General features: G+C 41.4%; 1 protein-coding gene across 1 annotated transcript; it reads right to left on the reverse strand.

Annotated features, from left to right (window-relative positions):
* Window positions 1-1,142: 1,142 nt before the first annotated feature.
* Window positions 1,143-4,940, reverse strand: gsc (goosecoid; the record flags this gene model as incomplete). Its single annotated transcript, XM_083633209.1, has 3 exons — window positions 1,143-1,319; window positions 3,029-3,288; window positions 4,634-4,940. 3 exons carry the CDS (start codon window positions 4,938-4,940, stop codon window positions 1,143-1,145), a joined length of 744 nt encoding a protein of 247 aa, XP_083489335.1.
* Between the last annotated feature and the right edge of the window lie 21,628 nt (window positions 4,941-26,568).

The following is a 26,568-nucleotide window of genomic DNA, read 5'->3' on the forward strand; positions in this document are numbered from 1 at the left end:
CTCCTGTTAAAAACATTTCATGCAGGGATTTTAAGGTGTTTTTAAGGGCTAATTTAAGGGTCTTGTAGTGAAGTCTGCAGATCAGAAAATAAAGGTATGCCTTTATTTATTTATCATTATGATGAAGAAAAAGGAAATCCTGGTGAGCCTAATATCATATATATATATATATATACACACACACACACACACACACATACATCACTGACAGATTTAGGTGGAAAAATGCCAGTATATGCAATCATCAAATGGTGAATTGAAAATTTAACAAATAATATTTTAGGCTGCTTTTTCTTCTTTGCTGATGGAACGCCCTCTTGTATTTTGATAATTTGTCAAAATGTAATTTTGCAAAATTGTAGTCCTACTTTGTCTCATTTTATTATATTTTGGAAATAGTATTTTTCATAAGCTATTGTTTTATTTCAGCCACTCAGAAAAAAGATAGCCATGCTATTTCCCCATCTCACATGTAGGCTACTCAATTCTCATATTTTTTTAAATGCCGTTTTCGGATTCCAAATAAAATAAAGCTTTAGCCTGAAACAAATAATGAAATCAAATCAGACATGTTGATGTTTCATTTATGCTTTTAATGTATATTCATTGTTCTTTTAAGTAGGTTTTCTTAAAGTAAAATAAAAAATATCGACATATCCCCATGTGATAATGTGAACAGCCTAGGTCTATATGTTTTTGTTTGTTGTTTTTTTCATTAATTCACCTTATACAGTATAGGCTTATCATATTTTCCCTGCGACTATAACTGCGCAACGAATAGTTGCCATTAAAGAATGGGAAAAAGATATATACATTTATAGCCCATATATAGGTCTATACCAGAATTACAACATTTAATTTCCATAAGAATGTCACATAACATTGCGATATATTCAGACATATCCATAAAATCCACCGGGCGTCACATCCACCTGGTGTGACATAACATTTAAAAAATAAGAATTAAATTAAATATAAATAGCGGACAAATAATCAATTAATAAAACGTTAATATTTACTGTACAATGTGCAACATGGCAACACGGTTTGTTTCATCAGACCAGCATGTCGTCGAGTCCACTGACTTGTGAGTCTTGACTGGCGGACGATTTGTGGTTGTTGTTGTTGTTGTTGTGTAAGTGTCAGCTGTCCGAGTCCACCTCACTCTTGTTCGGCTCCAACTCGGCTTTCTCTGCCGCGCTGTTCGCTTTCGTCTGGTTCGTCTGGGATTTGTTCCATTTCTGCTCGGAGTTCTCCGACTCCTCCGATGATGAGCGCTTCTGCCGCCTCCACTTCGCGCGACGGTTTTTGAACCACACCTACAGCGAGGACGAGAAGCAGCTTTATGAGCATGGATTCTCAAGCCTTTTCATAGAACCCATGTTTTTTAAGCCATAAATAGACCAAATTTTTGTTTGTTTTTTGGCTCTTTATATTTATATATATTCTATATATATTTTTATTGTTAGATGATTTTGTGTTAGATGCTTTTGTTGAGTTCATGACTGTCATAACAGAGAAATCTCTAATTGTGTAACTTCTTGTAAATGACATAATGAAGTTTAATAATCCATCGATTTGCTTGCATGGGTCCCCCTGGAAACCCTGGTGGTCCGCGGACCATGCACACGTTGAGAACCGCTGCAGGGTTCCCACACATTTTCATGGATCCAATTTCAAAACTTTTCCATGACTTTTCAAGGATCCATAGCCTATGGAATTTCCATGTATGTGAGGTTACTCTGAATCAATACCAGAAATTATTACTGTAGGCTACACTGGAAAAATAGGGCAGACCTCTTTATATTGGATTTACGTCACTATACAGAAAATAAATGTGTCGTTATGTGCAGGTCATCCATGGAACATTATGTAATGCATCATTAACACACAACAAAATCCCATGACTTATCCAAAGCTTTCAAGGATTGACTGATTCTGGGCCTGGACAACGAGATTTTGAAAATGTCCCATGTTCCCATGAACATGACCATGGGAACCCTCTAATGAATTGATAATGAATTGATAATGAAATGAGTCCATCGAATTTATTCTTCAATTGGAAAGAGGAATCACAATGCTATTCTTGGATCAAACACATTTGATAGATTATTGGTAGAAATAAATATTCACATTATATTTTATATAATGTATATTTTTCAAGAATTTAAATATCTACAACTCGTTATTTTCTTTGAAAATCTCTATGTGACCATTAATATACTGTGTGTGTGTGTGTGTGTGTGTGTGTGTGTGTGTGTGTGTGTGTGTGTGTGTGTGTGTGTGTGTGTGTGTGTGTGTGTGTGTGTGTGTGTGTGTGTGTGTGTGTGTGCGCCCCCCCCCCCATACAAAATATGAATGTCACTCCCTATGCACAAAATATTGTTGGATGCAATTTTTTAAAGTCTAGTTAATTCGCATATTGGAGAAGTTGATCTACACAGCAAAGCTTCCCTCAGTTTATTTTAAAGCAGTATGGTAGTCAACAGGTTATAGATAGGCCTATCTACATTTGCAATGCAGAAATAGTGGGTTATTTTATTGTAAAGTGAAATGATGTCTGTTTATTAAAAGAGCTTGAAAGGAGGTTGAATCCAGACGAGCCACAATACTACTACTATAGCTACGAATACTATTACTACTACTAGCTGCTGCTGCTGCTACTACCTACTACTACTAATAATAATAATTATTATTATTATCTTTCCTTTAAGACACAAATAGTTTACGAAACTATAAAAAATATTGTGCAAAATGTAATTGTTTTAATTACCAACAAACTAGTCACTGCATTAGTTTAATTGTGGAGCTGAAAAGTATGCATAGAGTCAAGTTTTTGGTAGTAATAATAATGATAGCCAATAATAATAATAATAATAATAATAATAATGTCGCCCGCCATGCGAGAATATTTTCATGCTTTATAAAAACAGACATAATCAGACATTTAGAGTGTTTTGGAAACAAGCCATTAGAAATGTGTCGACAGAAACAGGGAGAAAGTAGAATGAGTGAAACGGGCTCTGACCTCGACCTTCTCCTCGCGGAGGTGCACCTTGCGGGCCAGCTGCTCGCGCGTGCCGACGTCCGGGTACTTGGTCTCTGTGAAGAGGCCCTCCAGCGCCTCCAGCTGCTCGTCCGTGAAGATGGTGCGGTGCCGCCGCTTCCTGCGGCAGTGCAGCTGGTTCAGGAGCTGCAGCTCGGTGCGCGACAGGCTGCCCATGTTCATGTAGGACATCATCTGGTGCGGCACCGGGGAGAGCAGCACAGAGCCCGGGCTGTCGTAGCCTGCACAGACGGGAGGGAAACAACAGATATGGTGCAGAGTTCAAGTTTTTGGAGAAAGTATTGCGTAAAACACGCGTAAAACGGCAAAATGGAAAGTTTGTGGGTGCCTTTCAAGAGTTTAGCTCACGCGTAAAACAGTAATTTGGAAACGTGGAAACAATTTCATTGTATGTAGGCTATATGGCTGTATGCAGATTTTACACTGTGCATAAAACAGCAAAACTTTGGCATTGTCTTTCAAGATTTGAGTTCATGCGTAAAACAGCAAATTGGACATATTGGAACAAGCATTTGCTGTGTTTACAGCTTAGATGCATGTCTATGCGTAAAACTCCAGATTGGAAACGCTGGAACAATCTTTCAAGTGCAGATTTTACTTCGTGCGTAAACAACAATTTGTAAATATTTGAGGAAATATTGACTTTATTGTCCCTTCGGGGAGGTTTGTCTTGGAAGGAAGCCGCAGCTGCACCAAGGACATAAAACCAGAATAAAACCATCATGAGACGAACGGGTTTTCAGTTCATGCGTAAAATGTCAAATTGCAAATAGGGTGACCAATTTTATAGTTTTCTTGTTATCACTGCGGCGAAATCTGAACAACAAGGAAATGAAGCCATGCAGCCACCACCAGAACATCATACGTCAAACACCATGCGCCATGGGCTAAAACAAATACATGTCCCAATTATTTAGCCTTTAGAGTTTAGATGAAACGTCATGCAGACATTAAGGGGTAAATAAATCCTTGTTTCATTACAGTGTCTGCAAAACCCATCAAGTTGGAGACTTTTAAAAGCCTTGCTAATGCCACTTAGAACTGAAGTCCAATTTAAACTGAATTAAATCTGAGGCCAATTTAAGACCGCATTTTATTTGTGTTCAAGGGCTGTTAAGGCCTTGATTTCATGCAGGCTAATATTATTCAAGATGTTTCAATAGCTTCCCAGGACCAACTGCACTGTAAAAACAACAACATCGGTAACACTTAAGGTAGCCTATTCACCATTAAGTTACTATGCGTTAATTGGCTGATTATATAGTTATTATAAAGCACGTATTAACGCCTTATTCTGCAATTAGCCTATAGATATTACTTTATGCTTGCTTCAGGCTAAGCACATCATGTACCTTACTATGAGCAAGGGGAAAATCTTACTTAATGGCATAGTTGTAGAATATGTTTATGCAGAATAAGGCATTGATAAGTGTTTTATAATGACTAATAAACAATATGCTAATATGCATGCTAATAAGAAACTAATGGTGAATATGTGTACCTTAATATAAAGTGTTTACAAAAATATCCAGGGATGCTCTCCAGAGGGGCTTGTGGCTGTCCTACCTGGCGGGATGCAGGGGCACTGCTGTGGGCTTAGGCTGGCCACAGAGCCGCAGCACGGCACGGGCCCAGCCCCGGGGCCCTGTACGTGCAGCTGGCCGTAGTAGTAGCCGTTATATCCTAACCGGGACTGGACCCCGGCGGCGGGAGAGTGCGCGCCTGCAGCCGGGTACAGCGCGCTGTAGTCGGTGTAGAGAGAGTCGGTGAGGCCGGCGGACAGCAGGCTCCGGTGGTGCAGCAGCTGCAGCGGCTCCTTGCAGCTCGGCCGGCCGGACAGGATGCTGTCTATGGAGAACATCCCGGCAGGCATCACCCCGGCTGGGGGGTCGCAAATCAAGCGCTCGGCCAAAAGAAAACGTCCCAAAAGTCGATTACAGAAAGATCTCCAGCTCTGTGGAAAGGCTCCTAAAAGTGCGTCATGGCGCTGGTGGGGTGTGTGTGTTTTGGGGGTTGTTTTGGTTGGTCCGACGCAGCGCGGCTCTATGGTCCCAGACTGCGTTTTAATGGGACCAGCGGAGAGAACTCGAGCTGCTTTTATACGCTGCTGACGTCACGCTGCCTGGCGGAGTGTATGGGCTGCTCTGGGATCAGCGTGTGAAGGGCACCGGTCTGATCTGTGTATTGGGAATTAATTCAATTAAGATAATCCGCTGTGCTTGCCGACTTTGGGCAGCCGTGGCTGGGTCACAGAGGCTCTTCCTTACACAGTAATCAGATTAATTTGGTCAGAGAAGAGATTATAATTTAAAGAATAGCACAATTACCTGTGAGTAATAGGGTCCGTTACATCTATTATCTATCAATTCATGTAACCTATCAAGTTACACAAAAATATTATAAATTATTTATCCACAAATTCATTACAGGCAATTTTGGGCATTAAAAGTTAAAGGGAAAAAGTTTTTGTTTGTTTTTAATTTTCATTTTAAGTATCAATTAATGTATAGACCTATAGAGGATGACAGCAAAACATTATTATGATTATGATTATTACGAGTATTATTATAATATTATGATTATTAATAATAATAACAACAACAACAACAACAATTCATTTACAACTTAGACCGAAGGTTAGAGGGGAGAAAGTAATTAATGTATTCGTTATACAACTATCTTATATAACTCTGTGCCTATAATATAGGAAAAGCTATATGTTTTTCAATAAGCTTGGAGGCGAGAAAAAACTATATTATAGGTGTATATTAATTTATCAATATATTATTATTATTATTATTATTGTTGTTGTAATTTAACATGGCCATGGGGGGTGTTTCTGTGGGCGTAAAGGAGACAAATGCAAATCCCCAATCAAGACATGTCTGCTCGCATCATGAACACATCTCCATGTCCATGTCAGACATGGGGGTCGAGCGTTCCCTCTCTCCCCCTCTGCCTCTCTGCGGGCTCCAAGCCGCTCAACATTTGACCCCCGACTGGGATAAGATAACGGGCCATTATCGCCTCCATTCAGCCCGAAGAAAGAAAGGTATGGCCGTTCACAGCGCTCATCATGCGGGGTGAGTGGAGGGGAAATGGGGCTGCTGCTGGCTGTGGAGGAACGTGGATTCCCAGTTTAGACCTTAATGGGGACTCGCTGATTGCATTTAGAGCTGAATGGGTCTTAACACATGCTTATGTGAGTTACTGATAACAGTTTGTGATTTGAAAACGTGTCGTTAGATAGAAATGGGTAATGATTGCCCCTATAGACAATGGCAGGTATAGGTGGCGAGCTGGCAACACATTTTATTGCCCTCTCTAATGCATTAAAACAAATATTTTAAACAATTTCTAATGGGGATTCTGCTCTGGCTATTACTGTTTCAGCATCTAAAATATTAGGGTTATAATTTGTTTTTGGGTTTTTTTTTCATTCCTGCAACAAGACCAGCCTGCTATATTGAAAGGTAAAACTGTGATTTACATCGGATTTCAAAATTAAATAAAATTCTTACTTTTAGTTTAGAATGATGAACTTCACAGCAAATATTTTAGAAAACAATGGTTATTCCAATATGAAACAATTTTATAGTTTTTATATATTCCCATGGCCAGCTGATAAAATGGATAACATAATTAAATAAAATGGGGAAAGACTAAGCCTGAAGAAGCATTGTATAGCCTAGGTCAGTGGTTCTCAAATGGGGGTCTGGGGACCCCCGGGGTCCTTGAGGGGGTTCCAGGCGGTCCCCAGCCAAAAGGGGGGTAATTTATTTTAGCTGTAATTCCATTCATAAGTAATACAATGACTATTTTGGTCATGGGTTTTATACACTTTCTGTAATAAAACATCTTATTCAATCTTACCGGTATTATCATATGGGGGACCGTGGGACAAAATCCTATGAAATGGGGGTCTGTGGTCTAATTTTTGTCAGTTTAGGGGTCCTTCATGTGAAAAAATGGGAGAACCACTGGCTTGCTTTTTGTTTAATATTTTAAAATGAAGCAATATCCAAAAACACGAGAACAATATAATCGACTATAATAATGCAATCCTGTATTTGCCATGCATGTTGTCATTTGGCCTATCCGTGGAAAAGTAGCATATTATACTACTCAGCTAACCCATCTAAATCCCAGCTAAAATCATTTTGCAGGTGAACATAATGTGAATTTTACACCAGCCTATTATTTATTTGTGCGTAATAGTATACGTAAAGATCAGCCAATATTTGAAGTTTTTCTATGTTCATGCTTCACGGTTTACTCATGACATGAATCTGAGTGAGTGCTGCTTTTGATATAAACCTCCTTACTGAAAAGCCTTTCTGCAGTCACACAGAGAGAGAGAGAGAGAGAGAGAGAGAGAGAGAAGAAAAAATGTGTCATATGCTGTTATTATTTTCATATTTTATTTCTACCTCCTCTGGTGTGAAAGGACAGAGTCAAAAGGATTGCTAAAACCAAATGTCCATTTGAAATGAAAAGCCGTGAGCGCCATGAAGGCAGCACTTAGAGGTGAATAGAAGCATCAATCAGGCCACAAAGCTACAATATGGGCTGCATATAGCCTGTATCACAGCTATGAGCTGCAGAACCTGGTTAAATACAGCACATCAAACATGGAGACTTTTAATGCATCCTCAGCGAAAGGATCAGATAAATACAGCTCTCCAGACTTGCACTGTCCTTTTATATTTAAATATAACGTACCATCAGCATGGTTGAAATGCCACCAGGAAAAACAGACAGACAGACAGACAGACAGACAGACAGATAGATATATTAGATACATACATACATACACACACACACACACACGCGCATGCATACATACAGTACATACATACATACCTACATACATACATACATACATACATACTGTACATACTGTACATACATACATACATACATATTCACATGAAATGTTAACTTAAACCCATCATATAACGAATTATAACTATACCGGTAGAACCTACATATGGGACATGTGAAATATCAAAGATATACCTTCAAATGTCAGAGATCTCAAATCAGTGGCTCACATAGGCTACTATTTACTATTCAACAATCCAATTAAACGTGTCTATCTCTTTGTAGGCTAAACCGCAAAGTGAAACTGGTGAGCAGTGCGGGGGAGACTGGCACTTCTCAACCATTTCCTCCCAGCAGTCAGAGTCCAGTTTCCCCAGTCAAATAAACAGAGGCAGCCGTCAGTCCGTGTACAGCCCGCCTGATAAGCAGATAATCCTCTCACTGCTGCATCTGTGCACTGTGGGGGGGAAGACTGTGTGGAAATGTCTGGGGAGGAGGAGGTAGATCTGATCGTGTGTATCAGAGTGCATTATGTGGTATGGAGAAGAAGGGCTGTAGTGGAGGGTGAAACCACAAAAACCCTGTTGTTTATTATATTATTACTTCTTTATGGAATTTAACACTTTTCTGAGGCCGGCATGCACTATGATGAGGTCAGTTCATAGTGATTAGCTCAAACTGATGTCAATTATATGCCAATCGTCTTTTAAGGCGAGTGGTTCTCAAACATTTTCACGTCAAGGACTCCTAAACTGATACAAATTAGACCACGGACGCCCATTTTGATCAGATTTTTGCTTTTAGATGTTTTATTACAGAAAGTGTATGAAACCCATGAGCAAAATAGTCATATACATTCCGTCATTGTGTTATGGATGCTATTAGTGAAAATAAACTATTCACCTTTTGCTGGGGACCCCGTGGAACCCCCTTAAGGACCCCCTGGGGGTGCCCGGACCCCACTTTGAGAACCACTGTGTTAAGGGATACAAATATTAAATTAACACTCCCCCCCCCCCTGAAATATAACCTCTTTATAAGCAGAATACATGTAGGATGGTAAGTATGAGAAATGTATCTTTTAAAGGAGAGATTGTCAAGCCTTTTCATATCAAGGTCAAAGAGCACTCATTTAGTGCACAGTAGGGCCACAGAGCTGACCCAAATCTGAAAGCATTTTATATGGTGTGTGTGTGTGTGTGTGTGTGTGTGTGTGTGTGTGTGTGTGTGTGTGTGTGTGTGTGTGTGAGAGAGAGAGAGAGAGAGAGAGAGAGAGAGAGAGCTTGTGTGAGGGAGCTTGTGTGTGTGTGTGTGTGTGTGTGTGTGTGTGTGCGCGCCCCCCACATGTGTCTGTGTGTTTACTTCCTGTGTATTTGAATGGAGACACAGAGAGCTCGATTAAGAGACCTCTTTCAGTCCCATCTATCATTTCAGACGTACACACATGTACCACACACACACACACACACACACACACACACACACACACACACACACACACACACACACACACACACACACACACACACACACACATGTACACACACACACACACACACACACACACACAGGAGAAATCCATATTTATTGTACATGTCAGAGCTGTCATGTGAAGGCAGCTCTACACTGGTGCCTTTTGTTGGAGGGGGCCGGGGCTGCGTTCAATGTCGGCGATGAAACCCATGTGTTGCTGAGAGCCGCTGCAACAGTTCAAGGACGCTCCCACTCCCCCGACCCTCCCCACCACCACCACCACCACCGCCAGCCACCCCATGAAAAACGTCTGCTTCTCAAACAAAACCACAAAGTGCCTGTAACCCCACCGCAAATTTAATATCTGCCTAACACATCAAACGGCATGAGTCGCAAACTGTAGTTTTTGTTCAACAGTCATGTACTTCGCACATGAGGTTCAAGTAAGTTGTAAACGTAATAATCCTTTTGCGCAAAAAAAAGGGCCTTTCTCTGCCTACTGGAAAATAACTGGCAGTGATGAATGACGCTTCCCACCGATTCAGAACATGCCTCTCCTCCCGAGACAGACGGGATCGACAATGTGGAAGACATCGCCCAGACCGCGTCCGAATCAAACGCATGATTTGTGCTCTTTTAAAGCCGTGCCGGGTCGAGCTTTTTCATGTCACAATCCTGCCATCTTATCGGGCCCAATCACAAAGTGGGCCTGCAACAGAGACAAGCCACCCGTCTCCGCTAATTGAGATGTTGTGGATTCTCCTGGGGTGGATGGAAGTGTACATCTGCCTTCAACAGAACTCAAAACCTTTTCTACTGAGCGTGAAGCCTTTGTTTTAAGCACGGCCGAAAATGTGACCCCAATCTGGGCAGTCAGGCCTTCAACATGTCCACACAGATAGAAGTTAGGCAGTGCTGTGTGTACAGCTGATTTGATGAGACACAAACAAGACAGAAGTGCTAATAAACTATTCATAATAAACAGTATTTACTACCATTTTGATGCGCGGAGCAGAGCAGCCATCTTGGACTTTTGAGGTCGGGGCTGCTGAGGCTCCTCCGAGTTTGGGAGAGAAAATACGAGCACTGGTGATGTCACCGTCGGAGCTCATGACCTTTGACCCGTCACATTCCCATTTCCCAGTTTTAAAGGAACGGGTCATAACTCCTCCTCCGTGGAGCCACTTTCAGCCATGATTGTTGTTGTTGTGCTTACATCACGCAGCACGTCATTACATTACATCACGCAGCACGTCATTACATTACATCACGCAGCACGTCATTACATTACATCACGCAGCACGTCATTACATTACATCACGCAGCACGTCATTACATTACATCACGCAGCACGTCATTACATTACATCACGCAGCACGTCATTACATTACATCACGCAGCACGTCATTACATTACGTCACGCAGCACGTCATTACATTACGTCACGCAGCACGTCATTACATTACATCACGCAGCACGTCATTACATTACATCACGCAGCACGTCATTACATTACATCACGCAGCACGTCATTACATTACATCACGCAGCACGTCATTACATTACATCACGCAGCACGTCATTACATTACGTCACGCAGCACGTCATTACATTACGTCACGCAGCACGTCATTACATTACGTCACGCAGCACGTCATTACATTACATCATTACATTACGTCATTAGATTAACAAGTATTGTCATTATCACCATTCTCTTAAGAATATCAATATGAACTCTAATGTATATCGATAACGATATGATATGGCACACCCCTATAACACACACATATATATATATGTATATGTGTGTGTGTGTGTGTGTATATATATATATATATATACACACACACACACACACACACACACACACACACACACACACACACACACACACACACACACACATGTATATAATGGCTTGCCACATATCAGTACCGTGCTTGTGTGCTTGAAAAAATTGCTTATTTTCCAAGCACACATCCTCTAGCAGTTTAAAATGTAGACATCTGAAATTGTTAAATCCATCTGGCACTGTGTTTATATCACTTCTGCTAATATATGGTGGGGTCTTGAAAAGAAAGGATCATATTTTCGGTACAGAATATCATACAAAGTGCATATTTGTTTTCCATAACATCTAACTCAAAGCTCTCATCTCCGAAACAAGAATGGAGCATCAAGCCCTTCTGTCCAGAACCACAATGGAAACAAGTGTTTACAGTAACTGACACTTTCTTATGCTATCCGCTGGGTCACCGTCAAACAATGTATTATTTCTTTTAGTTGATCCCATATTGTTCTATTTCCCCAAATCTAAAATCAGCATTTGACCCCTAATACAACTTCACTCTACAACTACATCATCCACTCTACCCCTATACAATTATCATCCACTCTACCCCTATACAATTATCATCCACTCTACCCCTATACAATTAACTCTACCCCTATACAATTAACTCTACCCCTATACAATTAACTCTACCCCTATACAATTAACTCTACCCCTATACAATTAACTCTACCCCTATACAATTAACTCCACCCCTATACAATTAACTCTACCCCTATACAATTAACTCTACCCCTATACAATTAACTCTACCCCTATACAATTAACTCTACCCCTATACAATTAACTCTACCCCTATACAATTAACTCTACCCCTATACAATTAACTCTACCCCTATACAATTAACTCTACCCCTATACAATTAACTCTACCCCTATACAATTAACTCTACCCCTATACAATTAACTCTACCCCTATACAATTAACTCTACCCCTATACAATTAACTCCACCCCTATACAATTAACTCTACCCCTATACAATTAACTCTACCCCTATACAATTAACTCCACCCCTATACAATTAACTCTACCCCTATACAATTATCATCCACTCTACCCCTATACAATTAACTCTACCCCTATACAATTAACTCTACCCCTATACAATTAACTCTACCCCTATACAATTAACTCTACCCCTATACAATTAACTCCACCCCTATACAATTAACTCTACCCCTATACAATTAACTCTACCCCTATACAATTAACTCCACCCCTATACAATTAACTCTACCCCTATACAATTATCATCCACTCTACCCCTATACAATTATCATCCACTCTACCCCTATACAATTAACTCTACCCCTATACAATTAACTCTACCCCTATACAATTAACTCTACCCCTATACAATTAACTCTACCCCTATACAATTAACTCCACCCCTATACAATTAACTCTACCCCTATACAATTAACTCTACCCCTATACAATTAACTCTACCCCTATACAATTAACTCTACCCCTATACAATTAACTCTACCCCTATACAATTAACTCCACCCCTATACAATTAACTCTACCCCTATACAATTAACTCTACCCCTATACAATTAACTCCACCCCTATACAATTAACTCTACCCCTATACAATTAACTCCACCCCTATACAATTAACTCTACCCCTATACAATTAACTCTACCCCTATACAATTAACTCTACCCCTATACAATTAACTCTACCCCTATACAATTAACTCTACCCCTATACAATTAACTCTACCCCTATACAATTAACTCTACCCCTATACAATTAACTCTACCCCTATACAATTAACTCTACCCCTATACAATTAACTCTACCCCTATACAATTAACTCTACCCCTATACAATTAACTCTACCCCTATACAATTAACTCCACCCCTATACAATTAACTCTACCCCTATACAATTATCATCCACTCTACCCCTATACAATTATCATCCACTCTACCCGTTGGATGGAGGCAAAGTAGGTCTTGGCATGAGAATGCCTCGAACGAAACCCAGATATGTAGATATAAGTAACCACAAAAAATAGCACATACTCCGAAAACAAATCAGTTTACTCCGTCTTCCAACATTTTTCTCAATGAAATTCAATTTATAAGGATTTAAGTCTGTGTACTATTTGGGTTGATTTTCTTTTCTCAAGAACAGCCGCTGAGCTTTTGGCAGAAGCGTGGGTTCAGATTTCAGGGGTTGCAGGAATATACAGGCTATTCAAAGAGGGGCCAATGCAAACGTGTCCATTTTCAAAATGGCAGTGCACAACTTGCTATTGAGCCCTCTCGTCTGCGTCCAGGCATTTTCGACTTAAGTGGTTTCAATTCAGTGCGAACGTCGTGCTGTCAGAGGACAGAACGTCGCGCTGTCAGAGGACAGAAATGGTCGTGCTGCTTTCTTTCAGAGGTCATCAATCATTCATTATAACGAGAATCTTTCAGGCAATCCTATAATTAGTGATTACAGCCAGGCAGCTCGTCATGTGGCCGCGTGTCACGTCAGGAATCTGAAAGACACTTACACATTAGAAGGTTTGGAACATGCTCTCTCCTCTCACAGAGCTGCTACTTAACACACTTTGGAATTACAAGCAATTCAAATCAGCTCAGCAGGCAGTGGCAGCAACATAATAAAAGCTAGAATTATTCTATCAAAACAAGTCTGAGCAGACACACAGGCCGGGACCGGCGGGACGGATTGAACACATTCGGATTTAAACCTCCAGCCCTGTCTTAACACAAGACTGCAATGCACTTTCATCTGTTTGTTTGTTTGTTTGTTTGTTTGTTTGTTTATTTATTTATTTATTTATTTATTTATTTATTTATTTATTTATTTTTTAACATCATCATTGTCGGGTGAAAACCTTACGACTTTGGTCATTTTACTGTTTTGACTTACATATGCATGCTTCTTTACTGACGGAGTTCAGTGCTATTGAAACTATAGTGGGCCAAAAGCTTGGCATGTTGGGCATCTGGTAAAAAGCGGAATGGGCAGTTGCAGATCCGGCGGATACGGAATCAGTCTGTGCTCCCAAAAAACAAATTTGGCTCTGAAAAAAGAGGCATCATACTAAATAAATGTGATGCGAGTTATATAATACTCAAAAATTTAATTAAATAAAACTAAATGACATGATAGAATGATAACACTGCACAAACCAGAAACACCTTTGCAGCTGCCATTTTGCAGAGTACACACAGGTGTAACCAACTCACTAATTAGGGCCCCAGCACTCGAACACCTAAATGGACTGGAAGTTGGAAACCCTTAATGTTTTGGTGCACCTGTGCTACTTCCTGCCTTTTTGACAAGGTTAATGGAAACCCTTTCAAAACCCTGATACGTGCATGGTGGTCAAGCTAAAAACAAGGCAGTTTTTCTTAGTTCCTGGAAAGTTGACATTTTGGAGATGCACGTTTTTCACCCAACAGCAGCAGCCTCGTGTGCTTGTCATTCAAATATTACACATGCGGCTCAATGGCTTCAACCCTGTTCCAGCGTTCACTTCATCAGCCTTTTTCCTCATTTTGTTCAAGTCTGCGCTGTGGGATTTCCAGGCTGCATTTTGTGTGCAAGAGTTTAGTTGGGTCTTTTTGGATTGAGTCTGAAGGTCTGAGAACCAAAGTTAAGAAGCATCTCTACCTGACTTGCCATTGGAGGGCGCTCAAGAGAGGCAGTCAAATGTCCATCACCTCAGCCATAAGTCTGCATTATATGGTGTTTAGGAGACACATGCACAGATGTAATGGAGGCTAAAACTACTCCTTCAACTCAGTGTGCACTGCTTTATTTGCACTACCACCTTTAACGCCGGTATAAATCCATGGCATACGTCATGGTCAAACCAACTGATGTCAGTCGATGACAGGGCGGAAAGCATGCATTCATGATTTTATAAAAATATATGTATATATGATTTCTGTTCAGTCTTGTAGTCAAGTCACTATATCTTGTGTTCGAGTTGAGTCTCGAATCCCCATGTGTTTGACTCCGAGTCACAGTCCGAGTCACCAAAAAAGAGTGCGAGTCCAGTCCGAGTCCATTCCCCATTACCCGAGTCCGGAGTTACCTAACATGAGCGTGAATCCACATGTAGGTGGAACACACGTGTCTGCCCTTGCACAAAATTTAATAATGTCATGTTTTTAATATAGCTATCAATATCTTATGCCAAATTATTAGGGCCTACTACTACTACTACTACTACTACTAAAATAATGAACAAAAAAAAAGTCTGAGTCCTCGTCTCTAAAATGCATGAATGCTCCATTCCAAGTCCGAGTCATCAGTGCTCAAGTCCAAGTCAAGTCACGAGTTCTCAAAATGAGTCCAGCACTGGAGTCGCACTGTGGCCTACTCGACTCCACTACCACACTTGTGTCTCATGATGATGTCATAGTTTAGCTTCCCTTTTATTTACCACAACATCACTGGATATAGCATAAGTATATAGATAAATATACTATATAGATATAGCATAAGTATATAGATATATAATATATAATATATAGATATAGCATACGTATATAGATATATACTATATAGATATAGCATAAGTATATAGATATATAATATATAATATATAGATATAGCATACGTATATAGATATATACTATATAGATATAGCATAAGTATATAGATATATAATATATAATATATAGATATAGCATACGTATATAGATATATACTATATAGATATAGCATAAGTATATAGATATATAATATATAATATATAGATATAGCATAAGTATATAGATATATACTATATAGATATAGCATAAGTATATAGATATATAATATATAATATATAGATATAGCATACGTATATAGATATATACTATATAGATATAGCATAAGTATATAGATATATAATATATAATATATAGATATAGCATACGTATATAGATATATACTATATAGATATAGCATAAGTATATAGATATATAATATATAATATATAGATATAGCATACGTATATAGATATATACTATATAGATATAGCATAAGTATATAGATATATAATATATAATATATAGATATAGCATAAGTATATAGATATATACTATATAGATATAGCATAAGTATATAGATATATAATATATAATATATAGATATAGCATACGTATATAGATATATACTATATAGATATAGCATAACATGTAAGAGCTTCTGTTTTCCTATAAAGCAACGCAGCCTTTTATCTGTTTATTACATCTCTGTAGTTTTTATTTTTACATCATCTATCAATGAACCAGCAAGTCTAAAGAAGACTAAGCTAAGGCATGCAAAAGCTGGTAAATCAAAAGACCAAAATACCAAAATGTATAGGCTATATATATATATATATATATATATATATATATATATATATAACTAACAGAACTTATGATACAATGTCTAACAGTATGATATATTACTGTGCATGCAATACTGTATGCATTGCATATGCATTTACTTTGATGTTTTCATGTGTAAAAGGTTATATATATGTGTATATATATATATATGTGTGTATATATATATATATATATATATATATATATATATATATATATATATATATATATATATATATATACACACACATATATGTGTGTGTATGTATATATTAGGGGTGTCACGATACACTCAGTTGACGATACGATACGATACACGATATTGAGTAATTTCACCATTTTCATCCTCCGTGTCTGTAACCTCCCTCGTCTGTTCAAACAAAGCAATGAAAAGGAGAGCGAGCATGCAATCAGATGCAGATCAGTGCCACCATGTTCAGCTTCTTTTTCTCACGATATGAGATTTCATCTCAACGATACATATTGTCACGTTTTGATATCGCGATATATTGTGGGACGATATATTGTGACATCCCTAGTATATATATATATATATATATATATATATATATGGTGGGGGTTGCATGGAATTCAATATATCCTATATATACCCTATAACACACACACACACACACACACACACACACACACACACACACACACACACACACACACACACACACACACACACACACACACACACACACACACACACACACACACACACATTTATTTTACCTCAGCTGTGTTTTTGCAAGCAATTTTGATTTTTTTTACTGCGAGGTAAAACAAGAACACATTGGTATCCTCTCTCAACTCGTATGTTTATGATCTATTTAAAACATATTTGATGCAGTATTGGACCTGAAATACACTCCAGCAAATGAATAAAGTGGGAGGTGATACGATGACATGAACTAGCTCAGCACGGGCAACAACATCTCAGCATGTGTTTCTCCTTCCAGTAGCTTTGTTAAATGGCCCAGACATGGACAGCATCCAGAGCTGGTAGTAATCAATTACAGTACTGATCTAGGATCTGCTTTTTGCAATGCAATTACTACATCAAAACCAGAGATGGTCCACATCAGAAGAGCCTGAGTTGGTCCTTAAAAATGTAAGCCTGCCTGACCTGACCTGAACAAAAAACAAAATAATATTGGGAAAAGTCTGAAATTGCAATTCATTTTCTAATGATATACTGGAATTTTTGTTGAGTCTCACTGAGAGCAATGCTCTCTTTTTCAGGAGCACCCTGTTCACATTCACACACACATTCACACCTGGAAGCTGATCAGTACAACAGTCTGATCTGCTGACCACTGAGCAGCCCCTGAGCGGTTGGGGTTAAGGGCCTTGCCCAAGGGCACCTCGGTGGTGGTAATGAGGGAGGGATTTATCCTGCCAGTCCAGGGAATTGAACCGACAACCTTCCAGTCACAAGTTCGCTTCTCTAACCTTTAGGCCTGTTGTAAAGTCGGTCATTTTAACATGGTGAATGGGGAATGACTCACTTTTGCAGCCAGCCTCAAGTGGCGATTCGAGGAACTGCAGTTTTTGCCACTTCCGCATAGGTTTCATCATCTGTCCAAGCCTAAACTCCACCCTCTGTTCCAATGGAACGTTTTAGTGCCAAAAAGTCTGAATGTTGTTTCAGAAGCTTGACATGACATGAATACACTTGGGGGAAACTCTGAACTTGTCGACACAAAGATGTAGCTCTCCACCTCAGTAGATCTAGCTCTCCATTCACCTCAGTAGATCTAGCTCTCCATTCACCTCAGTAGATCTAGCTCTCCACCTCAGATCGCTCCGGATGGCCTTCAAAAATCGCACCTTGTGCGTGGGATGTTAACGAGAATGGTACCCTTGTGCGCAAATAATATACGCCCACGGGTGCACCGTTAAACAAGCACCGTGCACCTGTTGGGGTCAGGCAAAGGTCAAGTTAACCTGTGGGGCACAGGTTGAGTTTAGGCATTGGGGGGGGGGTGTCTCTTGGTTTAGGCATAGGGGGAGGAGGTTATGGTTAGGCACTGGTAGCCACTTGTTTGGGGTTAGGGTTTGGATATGGTGGGGGTTGCATGGAATTCAAATGGGGTTGCCTGATTATTATTTTATTTTTTTACAACATACACACAGTGACTATGGAAGAGGATTATGGCCACACATGAAAAATGTATTTGACTTAAGCCAGGAGTCTGAGAATGAAGTTAGAATTCTGATAATAAAGTCAGAATTCTGTGAGAATAAAGTAAAGAAAAAAATCTGAATTCTGTTCTGAGTTTTTTCTCCGAATTCCAACGTTATTCTCAGAAGTAACATCATCACTGACATCCTCGGTCATCATTACTGTCAGATGTAAGAGTCATGATGTCATCATTACTGTCAGATGTAAGAGTCATGATGTCATCATTACTGTCAGATGTAAGAGTCATGATGTCACAATGCCAACAGTTCCCAATTCTTCCCTGATTTTTTTATCCCATTTTTATCCCCCATTAGTGCAACATTTTAATTTATTTATCCTGGTTGCTGCTCCACCCTCTGCCGATCTGGCTCCATGCTTCCTCTGAGACATGGGCAGTAGCCAGCCACTTCTTTTCACGACCAGAGGAGGCACCACTTCAGTGACCAGGATATTGCATGTTTTGGTGTGGGGTTCCTATATGAAGGAAACCCCCAGGGTGCACAGGGAGAACATGCAAACTCCACACAGAAAGGTCCTTTTGACGACCCCATCCGGGCGGTGGGCACTCGAGGACATGCGGACGGGCACGCATTCCTTCAGCGCTCACAACAGGCGTCTCAGGTGAATCGAACCCAGGACCTTCTAGCTGTGAGGCGACAGCGCTACAACTGCCCCACCGTGCCCCCCACAGTTCAGAATTCTGAGATAATATCAGAATTCTGAATTTAATGTCAGAATTCTGAGAAAAGGCCAGCCCACCCCGGTCCACTGGCCGTGCATGGTAGCTGCATGGGCTCTGGGTTCCCTAGATTTTTGTGACATCAAAGTGGGGTCACAAGCCAAAAAAGGTTGGGAACCCCTGCCCTACGTTCTCCCCCAAGCCTCCAACCCCTCCACCTCAGTCTCAAACCTTGACCTTCGTTTAACGGTGCACCCATGGGGTACGCGGTACCGAGCTCGTTAACATCCGATGCACAAGGTGCCTGACAGAGCGGCAATATTGGACGCCGTTGAAGTGAGAACGGGCTGAAAACCCATGATATTGGTCAAACCCAAGCTGGAGTTCTGCTCTCGGGCTCCTTATATCTAGACCCTTTCCTCCATCAGCAGCCGTGAGGCCGGTATAGCGATCGCAGATTGCCCGGTCCACTTGGAGAGTCTAGATAAATACCAAGTGTGATGGCACGCTACCAAGACCCGGGGCGAGAGGGGAAGGGGAGCGCAGTGCGGCCCACAGAACAGAACCAGATTGTTGAGATCTGGGAGGTATTACCCAGCCAGCACCTGGCCTGCCTGGGTCCCGCCCCTCTCCGTAACCCAATCTAAAAGCTTAAGTCTGTCTAGCTACTGGCAGTGCCCCCCCAAACCTCCCCCAACGCAACCCTTTAATCCAGCACAGGTGCCAAACGGCCCAGTCTACCCACTGCAGTGAGACCAGCAGAGGGTGGAGAAACGTTCGCTTCAGATCCTGTCTTGGTGAACGAGGCAATTTGATCTTTTTTCAGCGTCTGTTTATTGTTTGCATGTGGTTCCATTATGCAGCAGGTCCCATCAATATTATTATATCTCTGGAGATGAGGGAAGTCAGGCACCACAAAAGAAGTAGCTCCACTTCCACAAAAGGATCAAAATCCTACAATCCTCAGGTCTTCTGAGGGCCTGATGGGACAAAACCCCACTAAAACTCCCTGCTCACTTCGAGCCCCTGGAAATTAAGGATCATTTGTAACAGTGCCGCCATTGTGATTTACAAATAATTCGACGTAGCAGCTAATAATCTTTAATATCCACCGATGACAGAATGGAATTAGCCGCATATTTCTCAACAAACTTTCAATTTTCTTCCTGGTTGTGTAAGCCCGGAGCCTAATCCCGTCTTTATATGGCTGGAGTATTACACTCACACAGAGGCTGCCAGCCTACCTCCGGAGGGGGGAGCCCCCCGCAGGCCAAGGTGCGCTTGTGCGTCCACCTCAACGTGGCCTTTGTTGGGCCGTGCCGGCGGGTGGGGGAGGGGGGCGGTTGGTTGCACCATGCCACTATGAGGCTTGTTCAGGAGCCTGAGAATCAATCCAGTATTACAGTTAAGCCATGTCATAATTACCATCATTAGGGGGAACTGGAGCACAGAGAGGGCTGGCCTCTGTTTATGAACCCGAAGCTAATACTGTACGCTCTTAGGGAAGTTGATCATATACATAATTCAATAATCCTGGAAATACATATTAACATTCCCCCATAGCTGCAAACTGTCAGAGGTCTGCCCTCGGGCGCTCTGGAACTGCACTCGCTCCCCAGAGGTTTGCAAGGTCAACTTCCACATTTCCCCCCTTCCCTTCCAACCACACTTTTCACAGAGGAAGAGAGGGGCTTTTACCCAAAGAATCTGTTTAAAATTTAATTACCAAGTTTGCGTTCAACTAATTCACATAATCAGCACAATGTACTTTAATCGCAAAGACAAACGTTGTTCCTAGCAGGAAAAACAGGCGCCTCATTTTGGGATGAGTGCATTTGGCGTATGCTATTAGGCTGTCCATGCCTAATGGCTGTCTAAGACACTTCATGCCTAAAATAGACAGAACATTTCATTACGCCAAGCGTATCTGTTGCCGTAAACAATGCCTGGTAATGCTTTAAAACCGTTACTCAACCTCTAACTGCACCCTCTCAAATTAGACCCCTCAGTGTGTTGTTATTGGCACGTAAGAACTCCAGATTTTTATCGAAGGTCGGGTAATTCAATAAGAACGAGGGCATTCTGGTCGCAGCCTCGAATAGATTCACTGGCTTATATTATGCTTAATGTAATACTGATTTAATATGCATTTATGGGAAAAATCTGTGAGATATGCAGATAATAAAACTCGGACAACGGAACAAGATATAGCTCCAAATGCAAGCTGGTTTCACAAATGAAACAGACTCCCGCGCTGTCGGCAAACCGCAAATTAAATAGCAAATGATTTCATCTGTCATGATGGAATATCATCACGCAGGGCAATGTAAGAAAATGCAAAAATAGAGTTCTGTGCAGACGGGGACGGAGTAAACATTTATGCCTTCAGAAAATGATTTCAAGCCGTCCCTCCTCGTCTGAAAGAAGCATTGTTGTTTTGTTTTGTTTTGTTTTGTTTTGAGGGGAGAAATACAAACCCTCATCCTGACCTTTGACCTTTAAAACACACACAACTTGAATTAGTCAGGCAGCATGATGGGGTTGAATCTGCACAACACAATAATGTCAAGTCAAGTGACTTTTATTTCATGATCTCGTGACACTTTTCATGTGGAGCAGGTCGAGAGCAGAGTGTGTAAAGATATGGACAGAGGCAGCGTGACGTCATCCATTGGTCTTTGGACTCCTGTTTTGAAGCCCAGTGTGGCTGTCTGTCGCCATCTTGGGCTTCTTGCGCAGCTCGTGCGAGACGTCACGAGACGAGGCTCGTTTCCCAGAGCTGCAGCTCCGCCTCCTATTGGTCCGTAATCGGCAAACTGTGCAATCACTGGACAGGCAACCTGTCAATCACGCCCAAAACATAGTCTTTTCTCCTATTTTACTCTAAATGGGCGAGTTATATAAAAATTCACCCTCCCGTACAGTTAAATTCACTTAATTATTAATTAAGTAAAATTAACTATAGACCAAAACCGTCTATTGAACCAGGCTGTAAACATGCTTAATCCTGTTGTAAAAGTACAAAATATGACTAGTAATAATAATCACCATGTACAGTAGCAACATTAATAACAATAACAACTAATATGACTAATAATGATACCAATATTAGTAGGCAGGCAGGCAGGCAGGCAGATGCTTGGTTCAGTGTAGCGACAGTGATGTTTACACCTGCAGCAGAATACACATCCACCCAGTCTGCAGGATCAGCCGGGAATCAGGACCACTAACTGGGTCTTAACTTTCCTGAGAGAGAGAGAGAGAGAGAGAGAGAGAGAGAGAGAGAGAGAGAGAGAGAGAATAGTCACTGGCAAGCCCGACTCAGAGACGGGGAAGGAGGGGGGGAGACGGGTGAATAGTTTTGAACTCTTTTGGCTTTAATTTCCTCTGCAATGAAAGGGAAGGAAGATTAATGAAATATCCCCAAATCCATCCTGTTTCATTTCTATTAAATCAGCAGTGAAATCCAAGCGTCTTGCCCAGGCGGAGGAGGGGGTCTCTGGGATAAAGTTTCTCCGCGTTGCTAAAGAGACGTGGTTGCTGTTGAGGGATGATATTCTGAAAATTCAATTGTTGCTGAAGTCCATGTATCAGGTTGCGCTCTGATTCCCCCTCAGACTCAAACTTATTCAATTACGTTGGAGTTCATAACATGTTTGGGATAAATACGACGTTTTCCATGCGCCTCCGGATGCTAAACACGGCGCTTACTTTCACCCATTTTTCCCTTGCTGTGACTTTTGCAATTGCGGAAAAATAGAACATATGCATTGCTAATCGCATAGTCTCCCTGTTGGATCAGCAAATAGCAATTTGACTAGCTGTTGTACTGCTTTGAGCTTCAGTCGGTCCAGCCAATCAGTGTGTACAAACGAGGCTGTGCTGATAGTGTCAATAGACCATGTGACCTGCAGCCTCCTTAGCTGAGTCCATTGAGAGACAGTGGGAGCAGCCAATTGACTTAATCCCCATGGAGTCGCCTAATCCCATCTCAATTAGAATGGACTAATAAACACTGCCGTCATTAATCTGACAATGGCGTTAAGCACTAAAGCCATTTAGACCTGCAGCTGTGTGTGTGTGTGTGTTTGTGTGTGTGTGTGTGTGTGTGTGTGTGTGTGTGTGTGTGTGTGTGTGTGTGTGTGTGTGTGTGTGTGTGTGTGTGTGTGTGTGTGTGTGTGTGTGTGTTTGGGGCGGGGACTAGTCTTGGGGCATGCTGGGAAGATGTGTATGATAAAATTTTGGAAGCAGATTGTGAATTGTGCCACTCACAATTGTGTTCTTGTATGTGGGGGTGTCCCCCAAAAATGAAAGTATCCCCAACATATAAATTACATTACTAAACCAGACATGTTTGGCAGCCATGGATTCATAATACTAGTTTACCATTGTTATTCTCCTTCCTCCTTACATACTGTCAAAATGACAAACCCCAAACACTGTGTTCCCTTTCTGTTCATATAGCCCGCCCCTACATATTCACTCTACTGGATGGCGGTCATGTTGGATTTCTGGGTCAAAATTATGTCTTAACGCCGATCTCCGTGGTAAACTAAACTTGTATGAAAACGTTTCTACATACAGTATATGATTCTAGGTGCTCTGGTTCAAATCAAAAGTTCATTTTTCAAGTTGCAGCCGGCGGCCATTTTGGATTTGGCTCTGTGTTAAAAAAAAAAAAAAAAAGCCCGGGATTTCTTTGGGGGGGACCTGGCGAAGGTCCATAGAAGTCAAGTCAATCATCAAAACATAGAGCCAGAGAATGGTCACGGAATTCAGGTTGTGGACCCAACTACGAATAGGCACTGGACGATTCCATACACAACAAGATCCACAATTCTATAGGCTACAACTACGACACAAAGTAATAAATAAAAGTTCAGGGACAACAAAGTTGTCTCAAACAGACTCAAACTCCTTTCTCTGTGTGGAGTGACAGTTGGTGTCCTCTGCTTTCTCTGTGTGGACTGGAGTGATGGTTGGTGCAGAGCGGGTGGGGAGTGACGTGTGCACTTGGATGGGGAATCGTCCTTATATTGGGGGTCGGCAAATCTCCGATGGTGAAATAAGTTTGTTGGTCACACAATAAATCACACTCGTTTGACTTAAGAGGGCATGTATGTTGTATCATTCACATTCGCTAACCAGTCTTTGAACTGAAATCTTTGAAGACGTTGGGATCCCTGTCTGAGAGAAATAGCCTGGCTGGTTCGATGTTTATCCGTTCACCTGCGTCGCGTTGAAGCACTTTTTACAGACTGGCTTCGTTTGATGTGTCCAGGAGCTTGCCTTCGCTGTCAGCAACGTAAGCAAAATACTTCCACACAGGGCCGGCGCCAGGATGAAATGACTGAGGGGGATTTTTTTTTTTTTATATCGTAAAACATAGGTTATATACCCGCTATGCCTATTTCTGGACTTTTTAACCATAATAACCTCTGAAAAGCGCAATAACAACACAAGAAAGACTACTATTCAAAATCAAATAAAACATTTATTTCACTCTGTGTGTGTGTGTGTGTGTGTGTGTGTGTGTGTGTGTGTTTTAATCACGTCATGATCACTACAACATGCAGTGAGTTTCAAATCTAATAAATAGCTACATCTCTGACACCTTGTGACAACTAAAGCACAGCAAATAGCGCTTCCCTGCCAATTCTGAAACAACAGAGCTATGTTTATAGGGGGTAGCCTACATCAACTTAAACTGATCAAATTTGATGAAGACTGCAGAACCAGCAGCCGAAACATGTCAGGTACAAACATTGCCTAACTGGCCTTTATAGATTAACTATTCTTTTTTTCTTTTTTTCTTTTTAAGTGAGCTTAGGCCCCCTCGTGGCGCCGGGCCCGCTTCCACATTTCGCTTCGTGCATTTGCTTTCTCTACATACAAGCGTTGGGCGGCTTGCAAGACTCTCAGAACAAGCCGCTGCAATTTTCGCTGTGTCTGTCCTGTCTCGGGCTGCTGCGAAGTGCGGAGGACTTAAGGACTGGCCTCTCTCGAGCAGAGAGGGGAGGGGGGAAATCGGCACGCCCACACATGAAGCAGACATACCGCTCTTATGACAACCTCCGCACTGGTGAAATGTCCGCGATGACGGGGTCGCGCTTATACCGGAAAACAACTTTCACACATAAAGGCATTACACCGCTTTCTGGTCATTTCCCGGTATAAAGCGCACGTGTGAAAACTGCTTTGGTGTTCTCTGCTTTCTCTGTGTGGAGTGACAGTTGGTGTCCTCTGCTTTCTCTGTGTGGAGTGACAGTTGGTGTCCTCTGCTTTGATGATGATCATTTTCACCTGCCCCATCAACGTTTAAACATAACCGACATGACAGTTTCAATTGAACCAACGTGAGTCGTATCGTTTTCACCTGCCCCATCGACGTTTAAACATAACCGACATGACCGTTTCAAATTAACCGACGTGAGTCGTATCACCTGCACGCAGCGTTTTGCTCATAATAGTTTGGGGAGTCATGAATCAACTTATTCTGTCGTTTCAGTATGAGGACGTGTTGAACCTGAACATAATCCTAATTCTAATCTTAACCCTAAACCCAAATCCTAATTCCAAACTAGGCCCTTAAAGAAGTGAGGACAAAATATTGTCACCTTGGATTTTCCTGATCTTTCTATGCTTGTGAGGATACTTGGCACTCGTGAGTATAGGAACACACACACACACACACACACACACACACACACACACACACACACACACACACACACACACACACACACACACACACACCACCGCTACTCCTCCACCCTAAACTCTGCACTCTGTCATTTGGAACAATAATAAACAAGTGCAGAGGAGAGCAGAAAAGCTGCTGAAATCCATTACAAGAGAAGCGTGTGGTTATATAGTTTTGGGGAGGGGTGGGGGGGGGGGGGCAGCATCAGTGTAATTTCAAGTGCCATGCTGATCCGGGCCAGGCTCGCCACACACACTTATCTGATCCTTACGGGTGGTCCCACCATGCAGCGCTGCCTGGCTGCCATCTTGGACTCTAAACCTCGGAGATCTCCATGTCTTCTCCACACCGGCTGGGATTTCCACTGAGCTCCCAGGAACGATCGGAATGATTTTGAAGGGGGGAACGGGAATGTGTGGTTGTGGATTGGGAACCGTGA

This window comes from Poromitra crassiceps (assembly GCF_964638095.1).
Source record: "Poromitra crassiceps genome assembly, chromosome: 3".
In the NCBI taxonomy this organism is placed as follows: Eukaryota; Metazoa; Chordata; class Actinopteri; order Beryciformes; family Melamphaidae; genus Poromitra; species Poromitra crassiceps.